The sequence below is a fragment of the Somniosus microcephalus genome, chromosome 27, assembly GCF_052327205.1.
Source record: "Somniosus microcephalus isolate GS21.2 chromosome 27, FLI_Smic_1.0, whole genome shotgun sequence".
Classification (NCBI taxonomy): Eukaryota; Metazoa; Chordata; class Chondrichthyes; order Squaliformes; family Somniosidae; genus Somniosus; species Somniosus microcephalus.
In genome coordinates, this window is record NC_141013.1 from 34254432 (window position 1) to 34273350 (window position 18919).

The following is an 18919-nucleotide window of genomic DNA, read 5'->3' on the forward strand; positions in this document are numbered from 1 at the left end:
GGGTGTCATTACAGGCCTCCCACCACTAGTGCCACTGTGGCGCCAGTCATCAAGTGAGTTGTCCAGCTTCAGTTGCTATTTTGTTTCCCCTCTCTTCAATTTAAACAATGTTCAGAGTTTGGCTGTTTTAATTTGTAACTTTTTAAGTGTTTCTGTTTTGGGTTCTTGTCTTTCCCTTGGCTTCCTGCTGTTGTCTCGGGCCATGGCCCCAACATTGCTGCTGCCTCCTCTGTGTTGGCTCTGGTCTGCCCATCGCCTTCCCCCTTTGCTTGCTAAGTCCAACATTGCCCTCAGGCTTTGGTGTCAGCCGTGGGTAGCACTCTCGCCTCTGAGTCAGAATGGTTGTGGGTTCAAGTCCCGCTCCAGAGGCTGAGGGAGGGCTGCACTGTCAGAGGTGCTGTCTATCGGATGAGGCCCTGTCTCCCCTCTCAAGTGGACGTAAAAGGTCCCATGACACCATTTGAAGAAGAGCAGGGGAGTTCTCCCTGGTGTCCTGGCTAATATTTATCCCTCAACCAACATCTGGTCCTTATCTTATGGCTGTTTGTGGGATCTTGCACACAAATTGGCTGCCACGTTTCCTACATTAAATCAGTGACTACACTTCAAAAGTACTTCATTGGCTGTAAAGTGCTTTGGGAAGTCCTGAGGTTATGAAAGGCGCTGTATAAATACCAGTTCCTTCTTTCTTTCTTAGCTCCATGATTTCATCTGTTATATCTGGGAGTCTACCCGAGCCGAGCCGGGGAAGCCAGGCCGGCAAACTAGACCGATCTGGAGATGAAAATCACCGCTTACCTTGCACATTGGACAGGACTGCTCCAAGTGTTTTCCTACAGATGCTTGTCCGACATCCAGTAATGGATGAACAGAAATTTCCTCCAACTAAATATTGGGAAGACTGAAGCCATTGTCTTTGGTCCCCGCCACAAACTCCGTTCCCGATCCACTGACTCCATTCCGCTCCCTGACAACTGTCTGAGGCTGAACCAGACTGTTCGCAACCTTGCTGTCATATTTGACCCCGAGATGAGCTTCCGACCACATATCCGCGCCGTCACTAAGGCCTCTGTAATATCGCCCGTCTCCACCCCGCCTCAGTTCATCCGCTGCTGAAACCCTCATCCATGCCTTTGTTACCTCTAGACTTGACTATTCCAACACACTCCTGGCTGGCCTCCCATCTTCCACCCTACAGAAACTTGAGCTCATCCAAAACTCTGCTTCCCGTATCCTAACTCGCACCGCGTTCCGTTCACCCATCACCCCTGTGCTCACTGACCTACATTGGCTCCCAGTTAAGCAACATCTCAATTTTAAAATTCTCATCCTTGTTTGCAAATCCCTCCTTGGCCTCGCCCCTCCCTATTTCTGTAATCTCCTCCAGCCCTACAACCCTCTGAGATATTTATGCTACTCCAATCCTGGCCTCTTGCCCTTCCCCGATTTTAATCACTCCACCATTGGTGGCCGTGCCTTCAGATGCCAAGGCCCTAAGCTCTGGGATTCCCTCCCTAAACCGACTCGCTACCTCTCTTTTCCTCCTTTAAGACGCTCCTTAAAACCTACCTCTTTGGTCATCTGCCCTAATATCTCCTTATGTGGTTTGATGTCAAATTTTGGTTGATAACACTCCTGTGAAGGGCCTTGGGACGTTTTACTATGTTAAAGGCGCTATATGAATGCAAGTTGTTGTTGGTACTGGTTAGTCGTTTTGACCCCTCCACTGGATTTGGCTGATTTCTTCTGGGATGATGGGACACACTGGTTTTCTGCAGGAGTCCTAAGTTTTCTGCTCAGGCAAGATGGTCAGGCATTGGTGTGGATTCACACCAAGGTAGTGACTTTCCATCTTCAGATCTTCCTCTACGTTGAGGATCCCCCCAAAATGGTGAGCACTGACGACAAATTAAGTTAAGAGATGTAACATTTTAAGCAAGTGCAGGTGCGGTGAAATGGGGCAGGGGAGGAAAGAACAAAAGGAGATGGTAATGGGACAGGTAAATAAACAAAGGATGAGTCTTGAAGAGGTGTAAATGGGAATGGCAGAATCATCAACGGCTGCCAGGTGAAAAAATAGGGGCCGAGGTTATGATCTGAAATTGTTGAACTCTATGTTGAGTCCAGAAGGCTGTAAAGTGCCTAATCGAAAGATGAGGTGCTGTTCCTCGGGCTTACGTTGAGCTTCGTTGGAACAATGCAAGAGGCCGAGGACGGTGAGGTCAGAGTGGGAGTGGAGCGGAGAATTAAAGTGACAGGCGACTGGCAGCTTGGGGTCACCCTTGTGGACTGAATGGCGGTGTTCCGCAAAGCGGTCACCCAATCTGCATTTGGTCTCCCGAATGTAGAGGAGACCGCATCGTGAGCAACGAACACAGTAAACTAAATGGCAAGAAGTACAAGAAATCGCTGTTTCACCTGGAAAAATGACTTGTATTTATATAGTGCCTTTCATAGAAATCACAGAAACCCCACAGTGCAGATAGAGGCCATTTCGGCCCATCGAGCCTGCACCGACACATATCCCACCCGATCCCCGTAACCCCTACACCAACACATATCCCACCCTATCCCCGTAACCCCACGTATTTAATCCCCCTAACACTAAGGGTCAATTTATCATAGCCAATCAACCTAACCCGCACATCTTTCACAACCACCAGACGTCTCAAGGTGCTTTACAGCCAATGAAGTACTTTTGGCGTGTAGTCACTGTTGCCTAAGAGTGGGAAACATGGCAGCCAATTGCGCACAGCAAGCTCCCACAAACAGTGATGTGATAATGACCAGATAATCTGTTTTTGTTATGTTGATTGAGGGATAAATATTGGCCAGGACACCGGCGATATCTCCCCTGCTCTTCTAAATAGTCCATGGGATCTTTTACGTCCACCTGAGAGAGCAGATGGGGGCCTCGGTTTAGCGTCTCATCCGAAAGACGGTACCTCTGACAGTGCGGCACTCCCTCAGCGCTGCACTGGGAAGGAGTGTTTGGGGCCCTGGATGGCGGGAAGGGAGGAGGCAAACCGGTTCAAAATATGACCAATTTTGTCACAAGCCTATTAAGACACAGTTCCACATGTTTAGTCTATTGACAATTTTTGCCTCATCCATCAAAGCTGAAACCTCCCGGGGGGGGGGGGAGCCAGATAGGCCGCCAGCCCCGCCCCTAACCCCCTGACCGCGCATGCGCCTCGCAATCCAACCGGCAGGAGGGGTGACGTCATTTGATGGACGTGGCAGGCAGCCATACAGAAAGCGGCTGCGGCCAATCAGGAGCGGGCGGCGGACCGGGGCGAGCTTAGGTTGCGGCGAGGCGAGGTTGGCGCCCGAGGCGTGTCGCGGGAGCGGACTCGGCTGGTCGGGGGGGGAAGAGAAGAGAAGATCGAAGGATGACCCGTGAGTAGCACCGGGGGTGGAGCGGGAGAGAGACCCTCAGCACAGGCGGGCCCGGGCCGCTCCAATCCCGGGGAGAGAGCGAGAGAGGCGCCGGGCCCGGGGGTTTCGGGTCGGCGAGTCTCTCCCTTCCGCCACCGCCGTTTACTCGAGTCCCGCGGGTTAGGCCGAGCCGGGGAGTGAGCGGGGCCCCGGGCTTATGGCGGTCTCCGCCACGTACACACTCGGGCCTCAGGGTAAAAATAGTCGGCTCACACCAGCGGCAGCCATTAAAGGGGCGGTCCGGCCATTAAAGGGACGGGCGGAGGTGGAGCCCCCTGCTGGCCATCAGCAGCTCAGCGCTGGCACTTTGACCTCCTCCATCCACTGATGCTCTGGTCCCAGCTCAGCCCCGAATATCCTTAGGGAAAAAGACAAAGATAGACCAGGAATAAAAGTTCTCAATTTGGGGGGGGTGGGGAGGGAGCCAATTTTGCTAAGCTGAGATGGGATTTAGCTCAAGTGGACTGGAAATGGCGACTTGAAGGTGAATCAGTGTCTGAGCAATTCAAGATGTGGAGATGCCGGTGTTGGACTGGGGTGGACAAATGTAAGAAGTCACACAACACCAGGTTATAGTGCAACAGCTTTATTTGAAATCACGAACTTTTGGAGTGCTGCTCCTTCGTCAGGTGACTTCACCCGATGAAGGAGCAGTGCTCCGAAAGCTTATGATTTCAAATAAAGCTGTTAGACTATAACCTGGTGTTGTGTGACTTTTCACATTTGAGCAATTCAAGGAGGCGATCCTGAGGGTTCAGAGCAAGTTTAAAGAAAAAGGGTGGGACTTACAAATCTAGAGCCCCTTGGATGTCAAGGGACATGCAGGATAGGATAAAGAAAAAAAGGGAGGGTTATGACTGATACCAAGGGCTCAATACTGCAGAAACTTCAGAGGAGTATAGAAAGTGTAGGGGTGTAATTAAAAAGGACATTAGGAAACCAAAGAGAGAGCATGAAAAAGTGTTGGCAAGTAAAGTCAAGGAAAACCCAAAGATTATTTTATAAATACATTAAGAGCAAGAGGATAACTAAAGAAAGAGTAGGGCCTATTGGAGACCATAAAGGTAATCTGTGTGGAGGTGGAAGATGTGGGTATGGTTCTTAATGAATACTTTGCATCTGTTTTTACAAAAGAGAGGTGATGCAGATATTGCAATCGGGGAGGAGGAGTATAAAATATTAGATGAAATAAACCTGATGAAAGAGGAAGTATTAAGGGGTTTAGCATCTTTGAAAGTGGATAAATCCCCAGGCCTGGATGAAATGTATCCCAGACTGTTAAGAGAAGTAAGGCAGAGGTGGTGGTACCGTGGTATACAGTCAGGAGGGAGTAACCCTGGGAGTCCTCAACATTGACTCAGGACCCCATGAGGTCTCATGGCATCAAGTCAAACATGGGCAAGGACACCTCTTGCTGATTACCACCTACTGCCCTCCCTCAGCTCATGAATCAGTACTCCTTCATGTTGAACACCAATTGGAAGAAGCACTGAGAGTAGCAAGGGCACAGAATGTACTCTGGGTGGGGGACTTCAATGTCCATCACCAAGAGTGGCTCGGTAGCACCACAACTGACCGAGCTGGCCGAGTCCTAAAGGACATAGCTGCCAGACTGGGTCTGCGACAGGTGGTGAGGGAACCAACAAGAGGGAAAAACCTACTTGGATCTCGTCCTCACCAATCTACCTGTTGCAGATGCATCTGTCCATGACAGCATTGGTGGAAGTGACCACCGCACAGTCCTTGTGGAGACGAAGTCCCGTCTTCATGTTGAGGATACTCTCCACCGTGTTGTGTGGCACTACCACCGTGCTAAATGGGACAGATTTCGAACAAATCTGGCAACTCAAAACTGGGCATCCATGAGGCGCTGTGGGCCATCAGCAGCAGCAGCAGAATTGTATTCAACCACAATCTGTAACCTCATGGCCCGGCATATCCCTCACTCTACCATTACCATCAAGCCGGGAGATCAACCCTGGTTTAACGAAGAGTGCAGGAGAGTATGCCGGGAACAGCACCAGGCATACCGAAAAATGAGGTGTCAACCTGGTGAGGCTACAACACAGGACTACTTGCATGCCAAACAACGGAAGCAACATGCGATAGACAGAGCTAAGCGCTCACAACCATCGGATCAAATCAAAGCTCTGCAGTCCTGCCACATCCAGTCGTGAGTGGTGGTGGACAATTAAACAGTTAACAGGAGGAGGAGGCTCCAACCTCAATGATGGTGGAGCCCAGCATGTGAGTGCAAAAGACAAGGCTGAAGCATTTGCAACTATCTTCAGCCAGAAGTGCCGAGTGGATGATCCATCTCGGCCTCCTCCTGAGGTCCCCAGCATCACAGATGCCAGTCTTCAGCCCATTCAATTCACTCCACGTGATGTCAAGAAACGGCTGAAGACACTGGATACTGCAAAGGCTATGGGCCCTGACAACATTCCGGCAATAGTACTGAAGACTTGTGCTCCAGAACTAGCTGCGCCCCTAGCCAAGCTGTTCCAGTACAGCTACAACACTGGCATCTACCTGGCAATGTGGAAAATTGCCCAAGTATGTCCTGTCTACAAAAAGCAGGACAAATCCGACCCGGCCAATTACCGTCCCATCAGTCTACTCTCAATCATCAGCAAGTGATGGAAGGTGTCGTCGACAGTGCCTTCAAGCGGCACTTACTCAGCAATAACCTGCTAACTGACGCCCAGTTTGGGTTCCGCCAGGACCACTCAGCTCCTGACCTCATTACAGCCTTGGTCCAAACATGGACAAAAGAGCTAAATTCAAGAGGTGAGGTGAGAGTGACTGCCCTTGACATCAAGGCAGCATTTGATCAAGTGTGGCATCAAGGAGCCCTAGCTAAACTGAAGTCAATGGGAATCAAGGGGAAAACTCTCCATTGGTTGGAATCATACCTAGCACAAAGGAAGTTGGCTGTGGTTGTTGGAGGTCATTCATCTCAATCGCATGACATCACTGCAGGAGTTCCTCAGGGCAGTGTCCTAGGCCCAACCATCTTCAGCTGTTTCATCAATGACCTTCCCTCCATCATAAGGTCAGAAGTGGGGATGTTTGCTGATGATTGCACACTGTTCAGCACCATTCGAGACTTGTCAGATACTGACGCAGTCCGTGTCCATATGCAGCAAGACCTGGACAACATTCAGACTTGGGTTGACAAGTGGCAAGTAACATTCGCACCACACAAGTGCCAGGCAATGACCATCTCCAACAAGCGAGACTCTAACCATCTCCCCTTGACATTCAATGGCATTACCATCACCGAATCCCCCACTATCAACATCCTGGGGGTTACCATTGATCAGAAACTGAACTGGACCAGCCATATAAATACTGTGGCTACAAGAGCAGGCCAGAGGCTGGGAATTCTGCGGCGAGTGTCTCACCTCCTGACTCCCCAAAGCCTCTCCACCATCTACAAGGCACAAGTCAGGAGTGTGATGGAATACTCTCCACTTGCCTGGATGAGTGCAGCTCCAACAACACTAAGAAGCTCGACACCATTCAGGATAAAGCAGCCCGCTTGATTGGCACCCCATCTACCACCTTAAACATTCACTCCCTCCACCACCGGCGCACTGTGGCTGCAGTGTGTACCATCTACAAGATGCGCTGCAGCAACTCGCCAAAGCTCCTTCAACAGCACCTTCCAAACCTGCGACCACTACCAATTAGAAGGACAAGGGCAGCAGACGCATGGGAACATCACCACCTACAAGTTCCCCTCCAAGCCACACACCATCCTGACTTGGACCTGTATCGCCGTTCCTTCACTGTCGCTGGGCCAAAATCCTGGAACTCCCTTCCTAACAGCATTGTGAGTGTACCTACACCATATGGACTGCAGCGGTTCAAGAAGGCGGCTCACCACCATCTTCTTAAGGGCAATTGGGGATAGGCACTAAATGCTGGCCTAGCCAGCCAGCGACGCCCACATCCCATCAATGAATTTTAAAAAAACTAGCAGCTGCTCTGACCATCATTTTCCAATCCTCTCTGGCTACAGGTGTGCCGGAGGACTGCTAACATGGTACTGTTGTTTAAAAAGGGAGAAAGGGATAGACCGAGTAATTACAGGCCAGTCAGCCTAACCTCTGGTGGGAAAATTATTGGAAAAAATTCTGAGGGACAGGATAAATCTTCATTTAGAAAGACACTGATTAATCGGGGACAGTCAGCGTGGGTTTGTTAAGGGAAGGTCGTGTCTGACTAACTTGAGTAAATTTTTTGTGGTGGTAACAAGGAGGGTCGATGAGGGTAGTGCGTTTGATGTAGTCTATCTGGATTTTAGCAAGGCTTTTGATGAGATCCTGCATGACAGACCGGTCATGAAAGGAAAAGCCCATGGGATCCAAGGCAAAGTGGGAAGTTGGATCCAAAATTGGCTCTGAGGCAGGAAACAAAGGGTAATGGTCGAAGGGTGTTTCCAGTGGGGTTCCGCAGGGCTCAGTACTGGGTCCTTTGCTTTTTGTGGTACAGGTAGACTATCCTTTATCCGAACTTCCGAAAACCTCTAAAAACTGAGTTTTTTTGTTCAGCATAAGTCGTGCGCACGACATGACCAGAGTGGCGCATGACTTACGCTGAGCAGGGCAGAGGGTCACAGAGTTCCCTCCTGGGTAGGAGATTGCAGGCCGAGCCGGGCAGTGTGAAGGAGGTACCGGGAGAGTGAACCCAACAATACAGCGGCCCATCCGATATTCTTTTCTCCCGACCCGTCCGATATTCTTTTCTTCCCGACCCCCAACCTGATTTGCGGGCCAGCTTAGTAGGAGTCAGCCAATAGCCGGCTTTCCAGAGAAGCAGGAAGGGGAATGAGACACGGAACAGTCGCAAGAGGTAGCCTGAACTTTTACAATTTATATTAAATACAAATTTCCCAGTCTTATAATAATACCTTCTGAAATCCAAAAACCGAAACTCAGCTGGTCCCAAGGCTTTCGGATAAGGGATAGTGTACCTGTATATATCAATGATTTGGACTTGAATGTAGGAAGTATGATTAAGAAGTTTGCAGATGATACAAAAATTGGCCGCGTGGTTGATAATGAAGAAAGCTGCAGACTGCAGGAAGATATCAATGGACTGGTCAGGTGGGCAGAACAGTGGCAAATGGAATTCAATCCAGAAAAGTGTGAGGTAATGCATTTGGGGAGAGCTAACAAGGCAAGGGAATACACCAATAAATGGTAGGACACTGAGAAGTGCAGAGGATCAGAGGGACCTTGGCGTGCATGTCCACAGATCCCTGAAGGTAGCAGGACAGGTAGATAAGGTGGTTAAGAAGGCATACGGGATACTTTCCTTTATTAGCCGAGGCATAGAATATAAGAGCAGGGAGGTTATGCTTGAACTGTATAAAACACTCGTTAGGCCGCAGCTAGAGTACTGCGTACAGTTCTGGTCACCACGTTACAGGAAGGATGTGATTGCACTAGAGAGGGTACAGAGGAAATTTACGAGGATGTTGTCTGGGCTGGGAAATCTTAGCTATGAGGAAAGATTGGATAGGCTGGGGTTGTTTTCTTTGGAAGAGGAGGCTGAGTGGGGACCTAATTGAGGTGTATAAAATTATGAGGGGCCTAGATAGAGTGGATAGGAAGGACCTATTTCCCTCAGCAGAAGGGTCAATAACCAGGGGACATAGATTTAAAGCAATTGGTAGGAGGTTTAGAGGGTGATTTGAGGAGAAATGTTTTCACTCGGAGGGTGGTGGGGGTCTGGAACTCACTGCCTGAAAAAGTACTTGGATATGCACTTGAAGTGCCGTAACCTGCAAGGCTACGGACCAAGAGCTGGAAAGTGGGATTAGGGTGGAGAGCGCTTTGCTATTTGATAGACAATTCTATGCACAACCAATAAAAACTGTAAATTAAATTAAAAGGAAACTTAACTAATTAAATTTAAATGCCATTCCTTGGGGTGATGATGCACTCCAGTCTCTTCCCCCCCCCCCTTGTGGACACCGCGTGCTCCATCTCTAAGATTATCTGGGTGCGAACGTCGCCAGCAGTCGGACCAAACGACCTGCTCGAACACCCGCTGCCTGGACCTGTTGATGGCCCTGGTTCAAGCTGTCATTGGCATAAACAGCATCAACGTGGAGCAAAGCCACTTTGCACTAATGTAGTTGCAGTGGTGAGCAGGAGGAGGCCATTCGAGCCTCCTTCACCATTCAGTTGGCGTGTCAGCAAGTGGCTCAGGTGGGTAGCACTCTCTCTGCTCTGAGTCAGAAGTTTGTGGGTGAGAGTCCCACTCCAGAGGCTTAGCACAAAAATCTAGGCTGACGCTCCCAGTGAAGAACTGAGGGAGTGCTGCACTGTCAGAGGTGCCGTCTTTCAGATGAGATGTAAAACCGATTCCCTATCTGCTCTCTCGGGTGGATGTAAAAGATTTATTTTGTAAAAGGCACTACAGGAAACTTTGTGATATCCGGCACCGACGGGACCGGCGTGTTGCCGACCTATCAAAACTGCCGGACATACAAAGTTAATGTTGAAGCATACGGAGGTTTTCATCTCCGTATCTGACAACAAACACTTGCTTAGCAACAGCTTCTAAAGAGTTGGCTGCAGCTGCAAGCGTCTGTAGCTGAAGCTGTTGCTATAGCTACAGACCTTGCAGTGGCTGACTGGGGGGGAAAAAAAAGAACGAGATCTAAAAAAACTTAAGAAAACGGCTCCTGATTTTTGCCGTTAGATCGAGTATTCCGGACATAGAACCTCCGGATAAACCAAAGTTTCCTGTATTTCGAAGAAGAGCAAGGGAGTTATCCCTGGTGTCCTGGGTAATATTTATCCCTCAATCATCAACATCAATAAGACAGCTAATCTGGTCATTATCACATTGCTGTTTGTGGGAGCTTGCTGTGCGCAAATCTGCCGCGTTTCCTACATTACAACAGTGACTACACTTCAGAAAGTATTGGCTGTAAAGCACTTTGGGATGTCCCATGGCTGTGAAAGGTGCTATATAAATGCAAGTCTTTTTTTCTCAATTGGCTCATAGCTGATCTGTACCTCCGCTCCATTTACCTTTGCTCCATCCCTCTTGATAACCGTACCTAACAAAACTCCATCCATCTCTGTCTTGACAGCTGCAATTGTCCCAGCATCCACAGCTTTTTGGGGAAGGGTTCTAGATTTTCTCTACCCTTTGTGTGAAAAAAGTGTTTGCTGATCTCTTTCCTAAATGGCCGAGCTCTAATTTTAAGATTGTTTCCCCCATAAGAGGGAGTCATTTCTCTGTATCTACCCTATTGAATCCCTTTTATCATTTTAAAACTCCTCGATTAGATCAACCGTCTAAACTCGATGGGATACAAATCAAATTTATGCAACTATTTGTCATAATTTGACCCATTGAGCCCTGACATTCTTGTGAATCTGTGCTGTACTCCTAATGCACCCTACTTCTGGCTGAAAACTTACATTCCTGCTGGCCTGTCCAGTGATGGGTTCTTTTGCTACGCACTTGATCATTGTACTTTTTGTTGTTGGATTGCTGTTGCTGTCTTGTCAGGGTACTGAATTTGGATGATCTGCCATGATTTCATTAAATGGCGGAGCAGGCTCGAGGGGCCGAATGGCCTGCTCCTATCTTCTATGTTTCTATGCTGAGGGATAGACTGGAGCACGGGTGTGGCATTTGGCTACTAACCTGGCATAGTGGTTAGCACTGTTGCCTCACAGCGCCAGGGACCCGGGTTCAAATCCGGCCTCGGGTGACTCTGGAGTTTGCACATTCTCCCCGTATTTGCGTGGGTTTTCTCCGGGTGCTCCGGTTTCCTCCCACAGTCCAAAGATGTGCGGGTTAGGTTGATTGGCCATGATAAAAAATTGGCCCTTAGTGTTAGGGGGGATTAAATATGTGGGGTTACAGGGATAGGGCTTGGGTGGGATGGCTGTCGGTGTAGGGACCGGGTGCTAGGGTTTGGATGATCAGCCATGATCTCGTTGAATGGCGGAGCAGGCTCGAAGGGCCGAATGGCCTACTCCTCCTATCTTCTATGTTTCTATGTTCCTATCCCCTTTTAAAGATCTCAAGTATGGCCTGTGGGGGCAATGGTCTGAAATAGTGACATGCGGATCATTGTAACTGACTGACTAAGCTGCTGGAGGCAATAATTGTAGTGACCCTTAAATGTCAGGCCAGTCCAGTACTGTACTGTAAAGAAGAGACCATTCTAGTTCTGGGAGACCCTGAGCTGAGTTTCCTGTCCTGCATAGAACTGCCAGTGGGGTATGCACTTGAAATAGTCAGAATTTTTTTTTTTTTGTGTAAACGATCCTAACCCACACTTGCAGGTTAGGTTGTTGCTGCTGGATTTAGTTGTCCAAAACTTTAGTTTGTAGAAAAGCTGTAAAAGTCAGATTGCATGCTAAGAAAGCATCTCCTCTGTTCTGTACCAAGTAGCAAGTGTGTAGTGGATGGATTTAGTTGTGATTTGCATAACCGATCACAAGACCCATCCAGTAACAACATGTGTTGTGTATGTACCTTTAAGGGAATAACTGGTCTCAGACTGCAGTACCGGCAGTGACCACCCCTGTATAAAAGGCCCTAGCAGGCTTCTGTAGTTTCAGTTTCCAGGTTGTCTCCATTCAGTAAAGACTTGTTATAATCAACTCCTGCAGTCCATGTCTCAATTATACACGGACATAATACTGGCGACGAGTAAGAAACGAACTTACCTGCAACTCGGCAGCACCTCAGACGACGTTATTGAAGGTCGAAGCCAGAAGGGAAAAAAAATAATAATCCAAAGAAACTCGAGAAACGGGCGTCGACCGTGGGCAACCGCCCTCCAAATCATCGAATTGAAAAGTGCAGGAGAGACTGTCGAGAGCCAGGCTTGGTTCTCCAGTCTGTGGTTTTCCAGCTAATCGGATTGGTGGCAGGTAGTGCACTGATCCTTCCTGGGCTGCGGCGGGCTAGAGCTCGATCGGGTGGCTCTGCAACGGGGCCGGGCAGCGAGTTGGGAAGCAAAGAGAGAGGGTGGAGCGCACAGCGCGCGGCCGGTGCTTCGAAGCCGGGCAGCGTTCGGACCTAAGAAGAAGGAGGGAAGTGTCCCAGAGGGTCTGCTCCACAACGGGAACGGTTCTTCAATTAACGGAGCAAATATTGAAGCGCGATAGAAAAATAAAAATACCGCGGAGAGCGGCGTTGGCAGCAGCGATCGGGGAGGCGCGAAGACCATGGGGTGTCGCCATTACAGGATAGTAAAATAAATATAATCGCCAGCAACAGCGTTGGCAGCGGCGGGAAAGCGCGGGAGGCGCCATCTTAACTCGGCGGGGAAGAAGGAAAAGCGCGGGAGGCGCCATTTTGATCCATCGGGAACGAAGGCAAAGCGCGGGAGGCGCCATCTTAGATTTTCAAGATGCCAAAGACTGGCGATATCACTGCCTTCGATAATGCAATAGAAGACTGGACCACGTATGTGGAAAGAGTCGAGGTATATTGCGAGGCAAATGAAATAGCCGATGAGAAAAAGGCATCGGTATTGCTAAATTTAATGGGCGCAAGAACGTACGGCCTATTGCGGGACCTGATTACGCCAGCCAAACCGAAGGCGAAGAGTTTTAACGAAATTGTTGCTATCCTACAGGAACACCTAAATCCTACACCGCTGCTGATAGCAGAAAGGTTTAAATTCCACAGGAGAAATCAGCATAAAAATGAGAGCAATGCTGATTACCTTACGGAACTACGCAAGCTATCAAAGCACTGCCAGTTCGGAGCAGGACTGGCAGATACCTTACGGGACAAATTTGTCTGTGGACTTCCTGAGTGAAGGAACCCAGAAGAGGTTACTCTCACAGAAAGAGCTGACGCTAGATAAGGCTTTCAGCGTGGCAGTATCGTACGAAGCAGCAGCAAGGGGAGCTGCGGAAATACAACAAAAGCCACAGGAATACGGCACCCACGAAATGACACGGGGATTTGCAAAATGTTATCGCTGCGGCAGAACAAACCATGACCAGAAGGACTGCTGGTCCAAGGACAAAATATGCAGGCAATGCGGAAAGATGGGACACATTGCACAAGTTTGCAGGTCTGGGAAGAAGACTAACGACAACAAAAAGGCTACTAAGGAACCGTACAGGAAAGTACAAAAGATGACGGACAGTAGTTCCGAAGACCAGATGAGCGATAGTGAATCCGGGAACAAGGGACTAAGCTGTCTCAAACTTCACAACGTAATCGCAAAAGAGGATCACCGAACCATTTGGGTCACCCTCACGATAGCAGGGTCCCAAGTCAAAATGGAATTGGATACAGGATCAGCTCTAACCATCATGAATCGACGAGACTACGAGCGGCTATTCTCACACATACCCTTGAGAGAGACATCCATCGTCTTGACGACGTATACGGGGCAAAAAGTATACCCCAGAGGAAAAATAAGGGTGCCTGTCGAATACAACGGCAAGAAAATACAGAAATTGTATCTCTACATTCTGCAAGATGGTGGACCACCGTTATTGGGATGTGAATGGATCAGAAAGATAAGTTTAGACTGGCACTCCATTCAGGCACTGACGGTGGCTGGTAAAAAGGATGACGACGTCACTCCTGGACGATTGTCAACAATCTTAGCTGATGCCAAAGAGGTATTTCAACAAGAACTGGGCACTCTTAAAGGCGTAACCGCCTTGATAAAAATAGAGGAGAATGCAATTCCCAAGCTTTTCAAAGCAAGACCGGTACCATATGCAATTCGCCCAGCCGTCGAGGCAGAGCTGGAGAATCTGGAGAATGCAGGCTTATTGTCTAAGGTAGACTGGAGCGAGTGGGTGACGCCCATCGTTCCTGTCATGAAGAAAACGTTAAACAATAGGTCTGAGGAGCCAAGGAAGGTTCGCATCTGTGGGGACTTCAAGGTGACGGTGAACCCAGTCCTTCACACAGTACAATATCCTCTTCCAAGGATAGAAGATATCTTCGCATCACTATCTGGAGGGAAGCGTTTTACAAAAATTGACCTAGCACAAGCATATTTGCAGATGGAAGTTGAAGAATCCTCTAGGAAGTATCTCACGATAAACACTCTCAAAGGTCTTTACCAGTATAATCGACTGGTATTCGGAGTAGCATCAGCTCCGGCGATATGGCAAAGAGCGATGGAACAAGTCCTGCAAGGGATTCCAGGGACTCGGTGTTACTTGGACGACACCCTAGTGACAGGTGAAGATGACAGTGAACACCTTGCCAACCTAGAGCAGGTGCTCACTAGACTGCGTGAACATGGGCTATGAGCCAATCGCCCCAAGTGTGAGTTTTGTAAGAAACGGATATCGTATTGTGGCCACGTGATTGATGAAGAGGGGTTGCATAAGTCCCCTGACAAAATTGAAGCGGTAGTTAAGGCTCCAGCGCCTGAAAATGTGTCGCAACTGAGGTCATTCCTCGGATTGGTGAATTACTACCATAAGTTTTTGCCGAATTTGTCCACCATTCTGCATCCACTGAACGCCCTACTACGAACGGGAGTAGCATGGAAATGGAGCAATGAAGAGTAAGGACCTAATCACTTCAAGAGAAGTATTGGCTCACTACAACCCATCACTACCGATAAGACTGGCGTGTGATGCGTCTCCCTACGGCATTGGGGCGGTACTGTCACATAAATTCCTTGATGGTTCAGAGAGGCCGATAGCTTTTGCGTCACGCTCGTTAACTTCAGCCGAGCGTAACTACGCCCAGATTGACAGAGAGGCCCTCAGCCTGGTGTGGGGGGTGAAGAAGTTCAATCACTACCTGCACGGTCAGAAATTTACTCTACTAACTGATCATCAACCTCTCATCTCCATTTTCAACTTTCAGAAGGGCGTACCGATAATGACGGCACAACAGCTACAGAGGTGGTCCCTTTTCCTAGGGGCACACCAATATGACATCGAGTACAAAGGAACTAAACAGCATGGGAATGCTGATGGATTGTCGCGCCTACCGTTGCCGACGGTGGAAGAAGAACTGGCAGTGGATCCAGTGGAGTTATTCCACTCGACTATAGTCGAATGTCTCCCGGTGACGAATGCAAACATAGAAAAGGAAACACTAAAAGACCCAGGAGAGTGTCGGGTCAATGATTTAACGGTGAAGGGATGGCCAGCACATGGCGAACCACTGCTGCCAGCATTCTCGCCGAGAAGAGAACAGCTGTCAGTGTGCAGAGGAACCTTGATGTGTGGATCCAGAGTAGTAATTCCACCCAAATTGAAGGATAGAGGGCTCAATGAGCTTCATGAGGGTCATCTGGGAGGGGTAAAAATGAAGAACTTAGCCAGACCATTTGTGTGGTGGCCGGGAATCGATAGAGAAATCGAAGAGATGACCAAGAGCTGTACAGGATGCCAGAAGGTCCAAAACGCCCCACCACAAGCCCCTCTACATCCATGGGAGTGGCCCTCATCTCCATGGCAAAGGGTGCACATTGATTTTGCTGGTCCCTTTTATGGACTCGATGTTTTTAATTGCGGTGGATGCACAGTCAAAGTGGCCAGAGGTAATAAAAATGTCCTCGATCACCACAGAAAAAACTATCACAGTCTTACGAACCATATTCGCCAGGAATGGGCTGCCTGAACACATTAACATCGAGAGGGAGGAGGTATTGGCGGTTTTAGCAGGCCTAAAAATGGATAAATCCCCAGGCCCGGACGAAATGTATCCCAGGCTGCTGTGTGAGGCAAAGGAAGAGATTGCGAGGGCTCTAACACACATATTCAGAACCTCTCTGGCCACCGGGGATGTGCCAGACGACTGGAGAACCGCTAATGTAGTTCCATTATTCAAGAAGGGGAGTAGGGACAAACCGGGGAACTATAGGCCAGTGAGCCTAACATCAGTGGTGGGAAAATTATTGGAAAAAATTCTGAGGGACAAAATCAGTCTCCACTTGGAGAGGCAAGGATTAATCAGGGATAGTCAACATGGCTTTGTCAAGGGAAAATCATGTCTGACTAATTTGATTGAATTTTTTGAGGGGGTGACTAGGTGTGTGGATGAGGGTAACGCAGTGGATGTGTGTGGTAAACCACTGTTGTTAGTATTGTTGTTCACTGTTAGTACTGTTGTTCACTCTTGCATATTGTTGTACTTGTCTGTGCATGCCTCAGCTGACTCCGCCCCTGGCTCCACCCTCATGGCTGGGTATAAAGGTCGCTGCTCAGAAGCCTCCAGCCCTTTTGGATACCAGGCAACCACAAGAGGCATGCTCTGTTCTTTGGTAATAAAAGCCTGTTTATTACTTTCTCAATCTCCAGTCTTTTGTAGCAATTGATAGTGCATCAATTTTATTACCAAAGTTAAATGTTGGCTGCGGATGCTGATCAACCGATGGCGCAAAACGCTGAGCAGCAGGCGCTGCTGCGAGCCCTCAGACCAACATGCCTGGACCTAGACCCCCAAGAAGCGGGTTCGTCGACTAAATTCGCACAATGGCTGCGTTGCTTTGAGGCGTATCTGGAAGCCTCGACCGTGACTCTTGATGAAAATAAACTGAAAATCCTGGCCTCGAAGGTGAGCCACCAAGTCTATACTTTAATCCAAGATGCGACGACCTACGCGGCGGCTATCGACCTACTGAAAGGACAGTATGCACGCCCGGTTAACACGGTCTATGCCAGGCACCTTTTAAGATCTCGCAGACAGCAGCCCGGGGAATCGGTGGAAGCCTTCCTACGGGCACTGCGGGTACTCGGACGCGGCTGCGACTGCAAGGAAGTATCGGCCGCGGCACATGCGGAGGGATTGATACGAGACGCTTTCGTTGCGGGTCTAAGGTCCGACTACTCCCGGCAGAGGCTGCTGGAGAAGGGTGAAATAGACCTGACAAAGGCAGTGTCCCTCGCGCTCTCGCTCGACGCGGCCCACAGAAATATGGACGCTTTCTCCCCTCATCGCCCTGCGCCGTGGACGCCGCAATCTTGGGCCATGGGACCGCCACCTCCGACTGCTGCAGCAATGTCCAAGGCACAAAAATGCTATTTTTGTGGCCAAGCTAAACACCCTAGAGCACGCTGCCCCGCGAAGAATGCTACCTGCTCCGGCTGCGGGAAGAAAGGTCACTACGTTAGCGCCTGCAAAGGGAAGACCGCTAACGCCAGCAGCGCTGCGTGCGAACCGTGGGCGCAGCCATCTTGTCCGCCATCTTGGGCTCCCCCAGCCGCGTGGGGATCGGGACCGTGGGCGCCGCCATTTTGTCCGCCATCTTGGACGCCTCCGACTTCAACCACGGGGGAGCCGGACTCAACCACCGCCTCATCTGACGACCACATCGACTCGCTCGACCATACGCTGGCCTCCGTGACGCTGGACCAATCTCTCCCTCATCAACTGTCCAGGTCCATGATGGATATTACGGTAAACGGCCGCGCCACTACCTGCCTTTTTGACAGCGGGAGCACGGAGAGCTTTATCCACCCCGACACGGTGCGCAGTTACTCTCTCCCGGTCCTGCCGACGCGCCATCGGATCTCTTTGGCTTCCAAAGCCCAGTCAGCGGACGTCGGTGGCTACTGTGTAGTGACCCTTTCAGTAAGGGGCACAGAATACAAAAATTTTAAACTTCTGGTCCTGCCCCATCTCTGCGCTGCCGTTCTACTGGGGTTGGATTTTCAGTGCCACCTTAAGAGTGTCACATTAGTGTATGACGGACCCCTCCCCCCACTCACAGTCTGCAGCCAGCAGCTTTTAAATCGCCCGCCGTGCACCATTTGCAGCCTCTCCACCCTTAAAGTTCCCCCCCCCCCCCTCCTTGTTCGCTAACCTCACCCGCGACTGTAAGCCCATCGCTACCAAAAGCAGGCGTTACAGTGTTGGGGATAGGAGCTTCATTAAATCCGAGGTAGCGAGACTCCTGAAGGAAGGGATTATTGAAAGTAGCACCAGCCCATGGCGAGCACAAGTGGTGGTAGTGAAGACTGGCGAAAAACAGCGCCTAGTTATTGACTACAGCCAGACGATCAATCGCTACACCCAACTAGATGCATACCCACTCCCCCGCATATCTGACATGGTCAATCAGATAGCACAATACCGGGTGTTCTCGACGATTGATCTGAAGTCGGCATACCACCAGCTCCCCATCAGGGCTGAGGACCGCCAGTACACAGCTTTTGAAGCTGACGGTCGGCTCTATCACTTTCTCAGAGTTCCCTTCGGCGTCACCAACGGAGTTTCTGTCTTCCAACGGGAGATGGACCGGATGGTTGACCAGAACGCGCTCCAGGCCACTTTCCCATATCTAGACAACGTCACCATCTGCGGCCACGACCAGCAGGACCACGACGTTAATCTAGAGAAATTCCTCCGGACGGCCCAGCGGCTGAATCTCACATACAACAAAGACAAATGTATGTTTCGTACTACGCGCCTCGCTATTCTTGGCTGCGTAGTGGAGAACGGAGTCATCGGCCCAGACCCCGATAGAATGCGCCCCCTTATGGAGCTC

The 18919-nt window shown here is 49.7% G+C and overlaps 1 protein-coding gene across 1 annotated transcript in view; it reads left to right on the top strand.

The window, feature by feature from the left end:
• Window positions 1-3250: 3250 nt before the first annotated feature.
• Window positions 3251-18919, top strand: part of LOC147100116 (small EDRK-rich factor 2-like) — a 28259-nt gene continuing 12590 nt past the window's right edge. Inside the window, exon 1 of the mRNA XM_085968832.1 lies at window positions 3251-3399. Within this exon, the coding sequence (XP_085824958.1) occupies window positions 3393-3399 (7 nt within the window). The 5' untranslated portion in view covers window positions 3251-3392. The remainder of the gene's footprint in view (window positions 3400-18919) is intronic.